The sequence below is a fragment of the Hyla sarda genome, chromosome 1, assembly GCF_029499605.1.
Source record: "Hyla sarda isolate aHylSar1 chromosome 1, aHylSar1.hap1, whole genome shotgun sequence".
In the NCBI taxonomy this organism is placed as follows: Eukaryota; Metazoa; Chordata; class Amphibia; order Anura; family Hylidae; genus Hyla; species Hyla sarda.
In genome coordinates, this window is record NC_079189.1 from 600,162,066 (window position 1) to 600,180,171 (window position 18,106).

The following is an 18,106-nucleotide window of genomic DNA, read 5'->3' on the forward strand; positions in this document are numbered from 1 at the left end:
GTAGCTGAGCTGTATGTGTACACAGTAGAGCTGTATATGTGTAATGTACATGTAGCTGAGCTGTATGTGTACACAGTAGAGCTGTGTGTAATGTGCATGTAGCTGAGCTGTATGTGTACACAGTAGAGCTGTGTGTAATGTGCATGTAGCTGAGCTGTATGTGTACACAGTAGAGCTGTATATGTAATGTACATGTAGCCGAGCTGTATGTGTACACAGTAGAGCTGTATATGTGTAATGTACATGTAGCCGAGCTGTATGTGTACACAGTAGAGCTGTATATGTGTAATGTGCATGTAGCTGAGCTGTATGTGTACACAGTAGAGCTGTATATGTGTAATGTGCATGTAGCTGAGCTGTATGTGTACACAGTAGAGCTGTATATGTGTAATGTACATGTAGCCGAGCTGTATGTGTACACAGTAGAGCTGTATATGTGTAATGTACATGTAGCTGAGCTGTATGTGTACACAGTAGAGCTGTATATGTGTAATGTACATGTAGCTGAGCTGTATGTGTACACAGTAGAGCTGTATATGTGTAATGTGCATGTAGCTGAGCTGTATGTGTACACAGTAGAGCTGTATATGTGTAATGTGCATGTAGCTGAGCTGTATGTGTACACAGTAGAGCTGTATATGTGTAATGTACATGTAGCTGAGCTGTATGTGTGCACAGTAGAGCTGTATGTGTAATGTACATGTAGCTGAGCTGTATGTGTGCACAGTAGAGCTGTATATGTGTAATGTGCATGTTGCTGAGCTGTATGTGTACACAGTAGTGCTGTATATGCGTAATGTGCATGTAGCTGAGCTGTATGTGTACACTGTAGAGCTGTATATGCGTAATGTACATGTAGCTGAGCTGTTTGTGTACACAGTAGAGCTGTATATGTGTAATATGCATGTAGCTGAGCTGTATGTGTACACAGTAGAGCTGTATGTGTAATGTACATGTAGCTGAGCTGTATGTGTACACAGTAAAGCTGTATATGTGTAATGTACATGTAGCTGAGCTGTATGTGTACACAGTAGAGCTGTATATGTGTAATGTACATGTAGCTGAGCTGTATGTGTACACAGCAGAGCTGTATATGTGTAATGTACATGTAGCTGAGCTGTATGTGTACACAGTAGAGCTGTATATGTGTAATGTACATGTAGCTGAGCTGTATGTGTACACAGTAGAGCTGTATATGTGTAATGTACATGTAGCTGAGCTGTATGTGTACACAGTAGAGCTGTATATGTGTAATGTACAATGTAATGTACAGCTCAGCTACATGTACATTACACATTTACAGCTCTACTGTGTACACATACAGCTCAGCTACATGTACATTACACATATACAGCTCTACTGTGTACACATACCGCTCAGCTACATGTACATTACACATATACAGCTCTACTGTGTACACATACAGCTCAGCTACATGTACATTACACATATACAGCTCTACTGTGTACACATACAGCTCAGCTACATGTACATTACACATATACAGCTCTACTGTGTACACACACAGCTCAGCTACATGTACATTACACATATACAGCTCTACTGTGTACACATACAGCTCAGCTACATGTACATTACACATATACAGCTCTACTGTGTACACATACAGCTCAGCTACATTCACATTACACACATACAGCTCTACTGTGTACACATACAGCTCAGCTACATGCACATTACACATATACAGCACTACTGTGTACACATACAGCTCAGCTACATGTACATTACACATATACAGCTCTACTGTGTACACATACAGCTCAGCTACATGTACATTACACATATACAGCTCTACTGTGTACACATACAGCTCAGCTACATGTACATTACACATATACAGCTCTACTGTGTACACATACAGCTCAGCTACATGTACATTACACATATACAGCTCTACTGTGTACACATACAGCTCAGCTACATGTACATTACACATATACAGCTCTACTGTGTACACATACAGCTCAGCTACATGTACATTACACATATACAGCTCTACTGTGTACACATACAGCTCAGCTACATGTACATTACACATATATAGCTCTACTGTGTACACATACAGCTCAGCTACATGCACATTACACATATGGGCATTAACCCTGGGTCCTGGCTGCTGATAGCAGTCAGGACCCACCAGGTTTGAAGCGCGCTCAACTCGTGAGCATGCTTAAACCACAGTAACGGGACCAGGGAGTATATATATGGCCTGCGTCCTTAAAGGGGTCCTTCGCCCCTAGACATCTTATCCCCTATCCGAAGGATAGGGGATAAGATGTCAGATGGCGGGGGTCCCGTCGCTGGGGACCCCGGAATCTCGGCTGCAGCACCCAGGTGACAGTACAGCACAGAGCAAGCTCGTTCTGTGCGTAATGACGAGCGATACTGGGGCCGGAGCATAGTGACGTCGCGGCCCGCCCCCTTAATGCAAGTCTAGGGCAGGGGGCTTGACGGCCAACCCTCCCGTAGACTTGTATTGAGGGGTCGTGCCGTCACGATGCTCCGGCCCCTGTAATGCCCGTCATTATGCACAGAACGAGCTTGCTCTGTGCTGTACTGTCACCTGGGTGCTGCAGCCGAGATCCCGGGGGTCCCCAGCGATCTAACATCCTATCCTCTATTCTTTGCATAAGGGATAAAATGTCTGGGGGCGGAGTATCCCTTTAAAGGGGTACTCCGTAAGAAACATCTTATCCCCTATCCAAAGAATAGAGGATAGGATGTTAGATCGCGGGGGTCCAGAGCATGGAAGCTTGCAGCATCCGCGTTCGTGGTGTCACACCACGCCCCCTCCATTCATGTCTATGGGAGTGGGTGTGAGCCCGGCTCTCCCCCTGCACAGCGCAGCCCCCTCCATGCATCAATATGAGAGCGCCTTAGATACATACTCATGTATCTCTGGCTCTCCCATAGAAATGCGTGGGTATTAACCACCGCTCTGTAAGGTGGTCTACACAGCTCCATGCATGGGGAAAGCCTAAGCACTGGGCAGGAGAATCATGGGGGTCCCAGCAGTCAGATCCCCCCAATTAGAAACATATCCCCTATCCTGTGTGAGTTCTCAGATGTTTAACAAGATCTAATTTTCTATTATAACATTTTCCACATTCTGAACATCTAAGGGCTCTTTCACATTCACATCTGGCTCTTTTAAAGGAGATATGCAGCATAAACCATTTTTGTTTCCCTGTGCCCGGGCTGCAAAAACAAATTAAACAAATGTTTACTCCCCTTCCTACGTTCCCCTGTTGCTCCGGTATCGGTGTCCCGTTCCTCCTGGGCTCTGTGCTTCCTAGACTCGAAACGTCACCTTGCGGTCCGTGTATCGCCGGCCACAGCGATGTCCCCTCGGCCGGCCCGAGCTCCTTACATGACACTGCGTTTGTTTTATTTGTTATTTCAGCCCGGGCGCAGGGAAACATAAAAGGTTTATGCTGCATATCTCCTTTAAAGGGGTACTCTGGCCCTAAGACCGCTGGGGACCCCCGCAATCTTGCATTCAGCACCCACCTCAGGGAGCTGCACGCTACGCTGCCAGCTCCGAATCTGCCGTGTGACGACCACGGGGCCAGAGTATCACGACATCACGACTTCGCAAAGTCATGTCCGTTAGTAAAATTGGTTAAAAAAAAAAAAGGAAGATAAACGAATATAATAAATTTTACATTGAAGTCTATGGGAAATGGATGAGCCTTTAATGTCATCCATTTGCATCAAACAGACAATAAAATGATATACACAGATACAAAAGGATACCACTTGACCTTTTTCTTTCCCAGGACCGGTTTTAGGCTTATCGAGGCCTTGGGCATAATCAAAAGAGGGGCCCCAAAAGTCGTAATAGTGCACCAACCAGATTTGCACATTTATGGTCACTTTTATATACCATAAAAAATATCTAAAAAGCAATTAAAAAGTCCCATCAAAACAAAAATGGTACCGATTAAAACTACAAATCACCTCATACCACCCCATATACAGAAAAATAAAAGAATTATAGGGATCAGAATAGTACAATTTGATATTTTTGTATAGTTCCCCCACATTAGGTTGGCAGTATAGTTCCCCCACATTAGGTTGGCAGTATAGTTGCCCCACATTAGGTTGGCAGTATAGTTCCCCCAAATTATGTTGTAGTTCCCCCACATTAGGTTGGCAGTATAGTTTCCCCACATTAGGTTGGCAGTATAGTTCCCCCACATTAGGTTGGCAGTATAGTTTCCCCACATTAGGTTGGCAGTATAGTTCCCCCACATTAGGTTGGCAGTATCGTTCCCCCACATTAGGTTGGCAGTATCGTTCCCCCACATTAGGTTGGCAGTATAGTTCCCCCACATTAGGTTGGCAGTATAGTTCCCCCACATTAGGTTGTAGTTCCCCCACATAAGGTTGGCAGTATAGTTCCCCCACATTAGGTTGGCAGTATAGCTCCCCCACATTAGGTTGGCAGTATAGCTCCCCCACATTAGGTCCCCCCTCTTCCCCTGCTTTTTCTATTTTTCATATTTCCTTACCTGGCCGCGCTCGACAGGCTCAGGTAATGCAGCAGGTCTTGTGGGCTGTGTGGATAATATGACCAGTGACTTCTCCTGCGGCTCCTCTGCACGGCGTCCGGGACGTCACTCATCATTCCCTGCAGCTGCGGCCGGACTGCTAAACTTAAGCAGCCGCCACTGCAGTAAATGAGGAGTGACGTCCCTGACGCCGCACAGAGGAGCCGCAATAGACGTCACTCGTCATATTATCCACACAGCCCACAAGACCCGCCGCATTACCTGAGCCTGCCGAGCGCGGCCAGGTAAGGAAATATGAAAAATAGAAAATGCAGGGGGAGAAGTGTCCGGGCCCGCAGGACCCACCGCTGGTCACTGTTTTTAAGTGGCCGCGGCCGGGCTGCTGATGTTTAACAAGCAGCCGTCACCGCAGCCACTTTAAAAGCAGCCGGCAGGGGGCCCCCTGGGGGATGGGGGCCCTAGGCAATTGCCTGGTTTGCCCTGTCCTAACGCCGGCTCTGTTTCTTTTCTTTTTTAAATAGTCCTTTAAAATAACAGACAAATTGCATCCTGTTGCATCAGTTTGCATCCTTTTGTTCGAATGAACCATTTAGCAGCAATAACGGGAGAATATCGGGAAGGAAGAAACCAGCCCTGTGGATCTAGTCTAAATGACTTTTCCCCTGTATGGATTCTCTGATGTAAAACAAGAACAGATTTCTGAGTAAATCATTTCAAGCATTCAGGGCATGAAAACAGGTTCTCCCCTGTGTGAATTCTTAAATGTCCAACAAGGTATGCTATTAAAGCAAAACATTTCCCACATTCCGAACATGAAAAAGGCTTCTACCCTGTGTGACATTTGTCATAGTCAACAAGATGTAATTTTAGCTGTAAAACATTTCCCACGTCGGGAACATGAAAATAGCTTCACCCATGTGTGAAGTCTCAATTGTATTGTAAGCTTTGATTTCAAGTAAAACATTTTTCACATTCTGAACATGGAAAAGGCTTCACCCCTGTGTGATGTGTCTGATGATCAAGAAGGCTTGACTGTGCCCTAAAGAACTTTCCACATACGGGGAGTGTGATCTCAGATGTATAACTAAATTTTTGTTGGAATGTAAACATTTCCCACACTCTGAACATGAAAATGGATACTTTTCTGTACGACCCTTTCTTTAACTTTAATTATTCTTAACAGTTTGCGATGAATCAGCAGATAAGACTTCTTTAGAAGGATACAATCTGACTTAACATCTAATAGTATTGCAAAGCCTGTCTTGCATCAGTCTCTGGCTGAACCGGCGTCATGTGACACCATGGGCAATAAGAGTGTGGAGAGTACTCCTGTTGACTTGCAGTCAGAGGGAAGTAATGAGATTCTGGAGGATGACTGTGAGGACACCAATGAGTGGTGTGATATGGAGGATGAGAATACAGATGCGGACATTGATGGCCCATCTGTATCCAAGTCAAGACCTCTTTACTCTCAGGTTGTGAAGGGTCCAATGGCCCCTCCTAAAAGGCGGGGATACTGTCAGAATCTATAGGGTTAAAAGGTTCTGACAGCTTCTTTGTTGCTGGGTTACGCCCGGCTGTCTGGACTGGTCAGCTGACCCTGATTGTAGCACCTGTTCTGGCTCCATATAAGCTGGCAGTCTACTCCAAGGGGGAGATTTATCAAAACCTGTGCAGAGGAAGAGTGGTGCAGTTGCCCATAGCAACCAATCAGATTGCTTCTTTCATTTTCCACAGGCCTCTTTAGAGGCCTGTGGAAAATGAAAGAAGCAATCTGATTGGTTGCTATGGGCAACTGCACCACTCTTCCTCTGCACAGGTTTTGATAAATCTCCCCCCAAGTCTTTGCCTACTAAAGAGCTCAGTTTATACTCCTAGCTAGCTTTCTACTGTATCTGAAACATCTGGCATTTTGACCCTTTGGCTCCGCTCTCTGACTCCTGGTTTTTGACACGGATAGTGGACTTTGACTTATTGTGTGTTGGTTAGTTTTGCTTCTGTTAGTCTGTCTGCTCCCTACAGTACCTTGACCTGTGTCTGTTTTATTGTATTATTTTGACAGTTAACTCCCCTCACTTTTCTAGGGAGGGACTGTCACCATGGTTACAGAACCGTTGCTTAGAGCGGGTATTTAAGTAGGCAGGGATAGGGGAGTGGGCGAGAATAGTGTGCACTCCTTTCCTGCCCAGTCGTGACAACTATCCACAAGGATCGGGAGAGGCTGTAGTAGGGATGCTGGTGGTCTCTCTCTAAGGAATACTGTAGTGGAATATAATTTATCCTCAAGGGGGGGAGAGAAATCCCTGAGACCGATCGTGGCCTCTAAAAGTGTGAAATTAATCTGCCGGTTATCTCAGGGATGCTAATCAGAACCACTACAGTGAAATCGCAGTGTCCTGACAGCTCAGCGGACTGGTGGAGAGTCCCTCCCACTCATCCAACTGATGCTTCATCGGTGCAGGAAGCAATCAAATAAATATTGTAAACTAAAATAAACATAAGTGGTTTTGCCATGTACGGAAATGTCCAAAAATGTATATATTTTTTTTTTTAAGTAATAACATAAAACCTACATCAATTGGTTATCATTGTAATCGTATGGACCTACAGAATAAATTGATGTGTAATTTTGACTGAAAAATGCACTGCGTACAAACTGTTATGTCATTACAAAGTACAATTTGTTGGCGCCAAAAACAAGCCCTCATATGGGTTTGTAGGTGGGAAATTGAAAGCATTTAGGATATAAGAAGGTGAGGAGGAAAAAAATAAAAAAAAACCCTGATGTCCTCAAGGAGTTAATGACATCCTGATCCAGAGCGCACCGCTGCAGACAAATATAACACATACAGCTCAGCTACATGCACATTACACATATACAGCTCTACTGTGTACACATACAGCTCAGCTACATGTACATTACACATATACAGCACTACTGTGTACACATACAGCTCAGCTACATGCACATTACACATATACAGTTCTACTGTGTACATATACAGCTCAGCTACATGTACATTACACATATACAGCTCTACTGTGTACACATACAGCTCAGCTACATACACATATACAGCTCTACTGTGTACACATACAGCTCAGCTACATGTACATTACACATATACAGCTCTACTGTGTACACATACAGCTCAGCTACATGTACATTACACATATACAGCACTACTGTGTACACATACAGCTCAGCTACATGCACATTACACATATACAGCTCTACTGTGTACACATACAGCTCAGCTACATGTACATTACACATATACAGCTCTACTGTGTACACATACAGCTCAGCTACATGTACATTACACATATACAGCTCTACTGTGTACACATACAGCTCAGCTACATGCACATTACACATATACAGCTCTACTGTGTACACATACAGCTCAGCTACATGTACATTACACATATACAGCTCTACTGTGTACACATACAGCTCAGCTACATGCACATTACACATATACAGCTCTACTGTGTACACATACAGCTCAGCTACATGTACATTACACATATACAGCACTACTGTGTACACATACAGCTCAGCTACATGCACATTACACATATACAGTTCTACTGTGTACATATACAGCTCAGCTACATGTACATTACACATATACAGCTCTACTGTGTACACATACAGCTCAGCTACATACACATATACAGCTCTACTGTGTACACATACAGCTCAGCTACATGTACATTACACATATACAGCTCTACTGTGTACACATACAGCTCAGCTACATACACATATACAGCTCTACTGTGTACACATACAGCTCAGCTACATGCACATTACACATATACAGCTCTACTGTGTACACATACAGCTCAGCTACATGCACATTACACATATACAGCTCTACTGTGTACACATACAGCTCAGCTACATGTACATTACACATATACAGCTCTACTGTGTACACATACAGCTCAGCTACATGTACATTACACATATACAGCTCTACTGTGTACACATACAGCTCAGCTACATGTACATTACACATATACAGCTCTACTGTGTACACATACAGCTCAGCTACATGCACATTACACATATACAGCTCTACTGTGTACACATACAGCTCAGCTACATGTACATTACACATATACAGCTCTACTGTGTACACATACAGCTCAGCTACATGTACATTACACGTATACAGCTCTACTGTGTACACATACAGCTCAGCTACATACACATATACAGCTCTACTGTGTACACATACAGCTCAGCTACATGTACATTACACATATACAGCTCTACTGTGTACACATACAGCTCAGCTACATGTACATTACACATATACAGCTCTACTGTGTACACATACAGCTCAGCTACATGCACATTACACATATACAGCTCTACTGTGTACACATACAGCTCAGCTACATGCACATTACACATATACAGCTCTACTGTGTACACATACAGCTCAGCTACATGTACATTACACATATACAGCTCTACTGTGTACGCATACAGCTCAGCTACATGTACATTACACATATACAGCTCTACTGTGTACACATACAGCTCAGCTACATACACATTACACACATACAGCTCTACTGTGTACACATACAGCTCAGCTACATGTACATTACACATATACAGCTCTACTGTGTACACATACAGCTCAGCTACATGCACATTACACATATACAGCTCTACTGTGTACACATACAGCTCAGCTACATGTACATTACACATATACAGCTCTACTGTGTACACATACAGCTCAGCTACATGTACATTACACATATACAGCTCTACTGTGTACACATACAGCTCAGCTACATGCACATTACACATATACAGCTCTACTGTGTACACATACAGCTCAGCTACATGCACATTACACATATACAGCTCTACTGTGTACACATACAGCTCAGCTACATGTACATTACACATATACAGCTCTACTGTGTACACATACAGCTCAGCTACATGCACATTACACATATACAGCTCTACTGTGTACACATACAGCTCAGCTACATGCACATTACACATATACAGCTCTACTGTGTACACATACAGCTCAGCTACATGCACATTACACACAGCTCTGCTGCAGACATATATAACACACACATACACAGCTCTGCACCACGCACATCACACACACACACAGCTCTGCTGCATACACATAACTTCAGCTCATCCAGCAGCGATCACAACCAGCACAGCAGAGTCCTGCATACACTGAGCAGATGAGCCTAGAGCAGCAGCCCCTGATCATGTGACTCCTCCTCCTCTTTCTCCATGTGACTGATCACATGACTGTGACATCATGGCAGGTCCTGTAACAACAAGGAAACCCCTCTGCTGCTGTACAGTCTGTGGTGGAGGTATGTAGTGTATATATATATATTATGTGTTTTGGAGGACATATAACTTATTGATACATTTTAGATATTTTTACAGTTATTCTGCTATTGTTTTTTCTCTTTATGTTTCCATTGTTCTCTGGTCTATTCCGCTGTGAGAACCTTTAGTTGTTTTTCAGCCTTAGTATCAGTTCTCACTATCTTCACCATCCACCTACAATTCAGGACGGGTCTCATTGACTTTGACTGGGACTGTCATCTAAACCAGTGTTTCCCAACCAGGAGCTGTTGCAAAAACTACAACTCCCAGCATGCCTGGACAGCCGAAGCTGGAAAATTGATCACACACAGCTTTTCCAGGCTCCTGAATAGCCAGAATGGTGTAAAAAACTACAACTCCCAGCATGCCTGGACAACTGGAAGCCGAAGCCGATGACCCCCTCCCCCCCAACTGATCACACACAGCTTTCCCAGGCTCCTGAATGGCCAGAATTGTGTCAGTGCTAAGCAGATCATGTACCATTCAGGAGCCTGGTAAGGTTGGACCTGCCTCTGCTGCTTCTCACTCTCTGGGCCGATCCTCCCGCCGTCCTCCTTTACGTTTCCGGAAGCCGCCTCTGTTGGTTTAGAATATAGTTTATAATTATAAAAGAACATTTTCCATACTCAGCCTTTTTTATTATTTTCCATTAAAAAAAAAAACCAATAAACTAGTTTAGACAATTCCTCATGTGGCGAAACCAAATCTATTTTATTTTGTTTACTTTTTTTTTTTTTTTTTATCTGTAAAATGGGAAAGGGGGGGGGGGGGGGATAGTTTTCATTTTTATGGAAGGGTTTTTTCCAGCCATATTTATTTTTGACCTGCACTAGAATGATCTCTAATGTCAGTCATTACTGGCAGGTGTTGGCTGCAGATAGCAGCTGACACCCGCTATAAAAGTTTATCCATATTATCTACAGTAAGTGATTTTTATATTGTCTCATCTTCAGGCTTCTTCAATCTAGAATCTTCTACAGATTTATGAGACAATTCTCCAGACTGACCGATCAACCATGGAGAGAGACAGGAACAAGATGGCCGACAGGATCATAAACCTCACCCTACAGATACTCTTCCGGCTTACTGGAGAGGTGAGGGATTCTGGGAGTGATGTCACATGACCTCATTCTTATCTCTGTAATAGATGGATATGACTGGAGAGGTGAGGGATTCTGGGAGTGGTGTCACATGACCTCATTCTTATCTATGTAATAACAGATGGATATGACTGGAGAGGTGAGGGATTCTGGGAGTGATGTCACATGACCTCATTCTTATCTCTGTAATAATAGATGGATATGACTGGAGAGGTGAGGGATTCTGGGAGTCATGTCACATGACCTCATTCTTATCTATGTAATAACAGATGGATATGACTGGAGAGGTGAGGGATTCTGGGAGTGATGTCACATGACCTTATTCTTATCTATGTAATAACAGATGGATATGACTGGAGAGGTGAGGGATTCTGGGAGTGATGTCACATGACCTCATTCTTATCTCTGTAATAACAGATGGATATGACTGGAGAGGTGAGGGATACTGGGAGTGATGTCACATGACCTCATTCTTATCTATGTAATTGCAGATGGATATGACTGGAGAGGTGAGGGATACTGGGAGTGATGTCACATGACCTCATTCTTATCTATGTAATTACAGATGGATATGACTGGAGAGGTGAGGGATTCTGGGAGTGATGTCACATGACCTCATTCTTATCTATGTAATTACAGATGGATATAACTGGAGAGGTGAGGGATTCTGGGAGTGATGTCACATGACCTCATTCTTATCTATGTAATTACAGATGGATATGACTGGAGAGGTGAGGGATTCTGGGAGTGATGTTACATTACCTCATTCTTATCTATGTAATAACAGATGGATATGACTGGAGAGGTGAGGGATTCTGGGAGTGATGTCACATGACCTCATTCTTATCTATGTAATAACAGATGGATATGACTGGAGAGGTGAGGGATTCTGGGAGTGATGTCACATGACCTCATTCTTATCTATGTAATAACAGATGGATATGACTGGAGAGGTGAGGGATTCTGGGAGTGATGTCACATGACCTTATTCTTATCTATGTAATAGATGGATATGACTGGAGAGGTGAGGGATTCTGGGAGTGATGTCACATGACCTCATTCTTATCTATGTAATAACAGATGGATATGACTGGAGAGGTGAGGGATCCTGGGAGTGATGTCACATGACCTTATTCTTATCTATGTAATAACAGATGGATATGACTGGAGAGGTGAGGGATTCTGGGAGTGATGTCACATGACCTCATTCTTATCTATGTAATAACAGATGGATATGACTGGAGAGGTGAGGGATTCTGGGAGTGATGTCACATGACCTCATTCTTATCTATGTAATAACAGATGGATATGACTGGAGAGGTGAGGGATTCTGGGAATGTATGTAGTGATATTAATGTGTCTCTCCATACACAGGATTACACAGTAGTGAAGAAGTCCTCTAGTGGGCGCTGTCGGGCCCCTGTGTGTGAAGGATGGGGAAGAACCCTGAGCCCAATCCTGGGGCCCCCACCTCACTCCCTGATACATGAGGAAATGGATGAACAGAAGATCCTAGAACTCATCAACAAGATGATGGAGCTGCTGACTGGAGAGGTGACACTGCTGGGAATGCTGGGACATTATACAGTAATGGAGGGGTCTGGTGATGACTGGAGAGGTGACACTGCTGGGACATTATACAGTAATGGAGGGGTCTGGTAATGACTGGAGAGGTGACCCTGCTGGGAATCCTGGGACATTATACAGTAATGGAGGGGTCTGGTGGTGACTGGAGAGGTGACACCGCTGGGACATTATACAGTAATGGAGGGGTCTGGTGGTGACTGGAGAGGTGACACTGCTGGGACATTATACAGTAATGGAGGGGTCTGGTGATGACTGGAGAGGTGACACTGCTGGGACATTATACAGTAATGGAGGGGTCTGGTGATGACTGGAGAGGTGACACTGCTGGGAATGCTGGGACATTATACAGTAATGGAGGGGTCTGGTGATGACTGGAGAGGTGACACTGCTGGGAATGCTGGGACATAATACAGTAATGGGGGGGTCTGGTGATGACTGGAGAGGTGACACTGCTGGGAATGCTGGGACATAATACAGTAATGGAGGGGTCTGGTGATGACTGGAGAGGTGACACTGCTGGGAATGCTGGGACATTATACAGTAATGGAGGGGTCTGGTGATGACTGGAGAGGTGACACTGCTGGGAATGCTGGGACATTATACAGTAATGGAGGGGTCTGGTGATGACTGGAGAGGTGACACTGCTGGGACATTATACAGTAATGGAGGGGTCTGGTGATGACTGGAGAGGTGACACTGCTGGAAATGCTGGGACATTATACAGTAATGGAGGGGTCTGGTGATGACTGGAGAGGTGACACTGCTGGGAATGCTGGGACATTATACAGTAATGGAGGGGTCTGGTGATGACTGGAGAGGTGACACTGCTGGGACATTATTCAGTAATGGAAGGGTCTGGTGATGACTGGAGAGGTGACACTGCTGGGAATGCTGGGACATTATACAGTAATGGAGGGGTCTGGTGATGACTGGAGAGGTGACACTGCTGGGAATGCTGGGACATTATACAGTAATGGATGGGTCTGGTGATGACTGGAGAGGTGACACTGCTGGGAATGCTGGGACATTATACAGTAATGGAGGGGTCTGGTGATGACTGGAGAGGTGACACTGCTAGGAATGCTGGGACATTATACAGTAATGGATGGGTCTGGTGATGACTGGAGAGGTGACACTGCTGGGAATGCTGGGACATTATACAGTAATGGAGGGGTCTGGTGATGACTGGAGAGGTGACACTGCTGGGAATGCTGGGACATTATACAGTAATGGAGGGGTCTGGTGATGACTGGAGAGGTGACACTGCTGGGAATGCTGGGACATTATACAGTAACACCACTGGAGGGGTCTGGTGATGACTGGAGAGGTGACACTGCTGGGACATTATACAGTAATGGAGGGGTCTGGTGATGACTGGAGAGGTGACACTGCTGGGAATGCTGGGACATTATACAGTAATGGAGGGGTCTGGTGATGACTGGAGAGGTGACACTGCTGGGAATGCTGGGACATTATACAGTAATGGATGGGTCTGGTGATGACTGGAGAGGTGACACTGCTGGGACATTATACAGTAATGGAGGGGTCTGGTGATGACTGGAGAGGTGACACTGCTGGGAATTCTGGGACATTATACAGTAATGGAGGGGTCTGGTGATGACTGGAGAGGTGACACTGCTGGAAATGCTGGGACATTATACAGTAATGGAGAGGTCTGGTGATGACTGGAGAGGTGACACTGCTGGAAATGCTGGGACATTATACAGTAATGGAGGGGTCTGGTGATGACTGGAGAGGTGACACTGCTGGGAATGCTGGGACATTATACAGTAATGGAGGGGTCTGGTGATGACTGGAGAGGTGACACTGCTGGGAATGCTGGGACATTATACAGTAACACCACTGGAGGGGTCGGGGTGATGACTGTATCATTGTGTGTCAGGTTCCTATAAGGTGTCAGGACGTGGCGGTCTATTTCTCCATGGAGGAGTGGGAGTATGTAGAAGGACACAAGGATCAGTACAAGGATCAGGTGATGATGGAGGATCAGCAGCCCCTCACATCAGCAGGTAATAGACATGACTATATACACACGTCCTCTCATTATTTGTATGTAAAGAATGAATTCAGTCTCTGTATGTGTTCCCTACAGTCAGATCCAGTAAGAGAACAGCAGCAGAGAGGTGTCCCCGTCCTCTTCTTCCACAGGATCAGGTAGATGGAGATATTCCCTATGATCTGTAGAAGGGCTGTGAAGCTCTTGTGTTCAGTCTTGTTTTATCCTACAGTATTATATGCTTTATACTTGTGGAATGAGAAAGGTGGAGATGACAGGATAAAGCCGACCATAGACATTACATGTTGTCTGGATCTTCTCACAGTTTTCTGGCTATGGAGACTGCTGGTTGGAATAAGGAACCAACAGGTTGGATTTATACCCATCTGATCCTTTATTTCCCCCGAGACAAACCCCAGAGGTGTTTGGCAGGAGCTGATCTCCTCCACTGACACAACCTGAAGCCTGTCTAGCTGGATATACACTGATCAGTCATAAAATTAGGCCACAAAACCCCTGAAAGTATCCTGTGGCATAAGATTAGTGCTAAGTGAATTAATATGTTTAAAATAAAAAAATCGAACCCAAATTTCTGAAATCTTCTACAAAGCTGAACATTTGTTTATTAATTTTGGGTAATGTTACCAATATGATAGCCGCCACCTTAGTTTTTTTGGCTGATCAGTGTACACCTGATTGAGATTGTTGTTGATCTAATTGATCTACAGCTAACCTGCAATACTTTGACTCAGATAACTCTTCCTGTCCTATTTTGTATTCTCGTATCAAGTAATGATATTTAGTGCTTGCCTAAAACATTCCTCATTACTTCTACTGTCTGATGGTTTTTACAATATTTCTTCGACAGCTTAGAAATCCGGGTGAAGTTCAGATCTATATTAATGCTCCAGACATACGGGAAGAAAAAGAAAAGACAGATGTCAGCAGTGATGAGCAGTATAAGGAGGACATTACTACAGGGAAAGATGTGATCTATATTAATGGTACAGACATAAAAGAAAAAGAGACAAATGTGAACGGTGATGAGCAGTATATGGGGGACATTCCCACAGGGAAAGATCTAATCTATATCAATGCTACAGGCATGAAGGAAGAAGAGACAGATGTGAGCGGTGATGAGCAGTATAAGGGGGACATTCCCACAGGGAAAGATCTGATCTATATTAATTTTACAGACCTAAAAGAAAAAGAGACAAATGTGAACGGTGATGAGCAGTATATGGGGGACATTCCCACAGGGAAAGATCTAATCTATATCAATGCTACAGGCATGAAGGAAGAAGAGACAGATGTGAGCGTTGATGAGCAGTATAAGGGGGACATTCCCACAGGGAAAGATCTGATCTATATTAATTCTACAGACCTAAAAGAAAAAGAGACAGATGTGAACAGTGATGAGCAGTATATGGAGGACATTCCTACAGGGAAAGATCTGATGTATATAAATATTACAGACATAAAAGAAGAAGAAGAGACAGATGTGAGCGGTGATGAGCAGTATAAGGAGGACATTCCTACAGGGAAAGATCTGATCTATGTTAATGCTACAGACATAAGGGAAGAAGAAGAAGAGACAGATATGAGCGGTGATAAGCAGTATGTGGAGGACATTCCTACAGGGAAAGATCTGATCTATATTAATGCTACAGACATAAGGAAAGAAGAAGAAGAAGAGACAGATATGAGCGGTGATGAGCAGTATAATGGGGACATTCCTACAAGGAAAGATCTGGTCTATATTAGTGCTACAGACGTAAAAGAAGAAGAGACAGATGTGAACAGTGATGAACAGTATATGGAGGACATTCCTACAGGGAAAGATCTGATGTATATGAATACTACAGACATAAAAGAAGAAGAAGAGACAGATGTGAGCGGTGATGAGCAGTATAAGGAGGACATTCCTACAGGGAAAGATCTGATCTATGTTAATGCTACAGACATAAGGGAAGAAGAAGAAGAGACAGATATGAGCGGTGATGAGCAGTATATGGAGGACATTCCTACAGGGAAAGATCTGATCTATATTAATGCTACAGACATAAGGGAAGAAGAGACAGATATGAGTGGTGATGAGCAGTATAAGGGGGACATTCCTACAGGGAAAGATCTGGTCTATATTAGTGCTACAGACATAAAAGAAGAAGAGACAGATGTGAACAGTGATGAACAGTATATGGAGGACATTCCCACAGGGAAAGATCTGATGTATATAAATACTACAGACTTAAAGAAAGAAGAAGAGACAGATGTGAGCGGTGATGAGCAGTATAAGGAGGACATTCCTACAGGGAAAGATCTGATCTATATTAATGCTACAGACATAAGGGAAGAAGAAGAAGAAGAGACAGATGTGAGCTGTGAGGAGCAGTATAAGGAGGACATTCCTACAGGGAAAGATCTGATGTATATAAATGCTACAGACATAAAGGAACAAGAGGAGACAGATGTGAGCGGTGATAAGCAGTATATGGAGGAAATTACTACAGGTAACCTCCCAGGTGAGTAGTAACCACTAAATGTAGGGAAAAATCACAGATTCTGAATAAAATTTTTTACGGCTCTGTACAGATGTGGAAAAATTTTTTAAAAATCAGACATTTAGTTTTTACATTTTGGTTCAACAGAATCATTTAAAAAAATACTAATGAAACTGTGGACAAAAATGATGTTTTCCTAGAAAAGCTAAGAAATAATAGGACATTTGGGCTATTTTACACTAAGATCCATTCTGGAATTAGCACCACAGGTGTCTCCGAAATTGTAGTCAGTAAAACGCCTATTTATAGGGTGATAGTCGTCACTGTGATGTTTGGTATCATGGACACCGACAAGGAGACTAGGAGTCAAGGAGATTAGAAAAAAAATTATAGACAAGGATGTTACAGGTCAAGGCTATAAGATATCTCCAAGCAGCTGGATGTTCCTGTGAATACAGTTGCACATATTATTCAGAAGCTTAAAGGGTACCTTTCATCAAAAAAACTTTTGATATATTATAGATTAATGTATGCAGAATTAATTTCCAATAGCATGTTATTAAAAAATATGCTTCTTTCTATTTAATTTTCCACTTTGAAAAAAGGACCACTAGGGGTCTCCCTACCAGTCCTGGCCACAAGCCTTTTTTTTTTTTATTTTTTTTTTTGATAGATTTCAGACTCATGCTGGAGTCCTAAATCTCAGACTGCAGCCGGGACACAGACAAGCTCAGCCCTGTTCCCTGCCAGGGAGCAGTGCTGAGTAGAGATGAGCAAAGTTACAATGATTCGATTTGTCACAAACTTCTCGGCTCGGCAGTTGATGACTTTAGCATGCATTAATTAAATCAGCTTTCAGGTGCTCCGGTGGGCTGGAAACTCTTTCCTTGGACTTTATCCACCTTTTCCAGCCCACCGGAGCACCTGAAAGCTAAACTAATTTATGCAGGCTAAAGTCAGCTACC

The 18,106-nt window shown here is 43.6% G+C and overlaps 1 protein-coding gene across 1 annotated transcript in view; it reads left to right on the forward strand.

The window, feature by feature from the left end:
- Window positions 1–18,106, forward strand: part of LOC130296246 (oocyte zinc finger protein XlCOF7.1-like) — a 224,758-nt gene that overhangs the window by 196,343 nt on the left and 10,309 nt on the right. Inside the window, exons 3-7 of the mRNA XM_056547609.1 lie at window positions 10,890–11,030; window positions 12,411–12,590; window positions 14,527–14,653; window positions 14,737–14,798; window positions 15,509–17,162. Of these exons, the coding sequence (XP_056403584.1) occupies window positions 10,953–11,030; window positions 12,411–12,590; window positions 14,527–14,653; window positions 14,737–14,798; window positions 15,509–17,162 (2,101 nt within the window). The 5' untranslated portion in view covers window positions 10,890–10,952. The remainder of the gene's footprint in view (window positions 1–10,889; window positions 11,031–12,410; window positions 12,591–14,526; window positions 14,654–14,736; window positions 14,799–15,508; window positions 17,163–18,106) is intronic.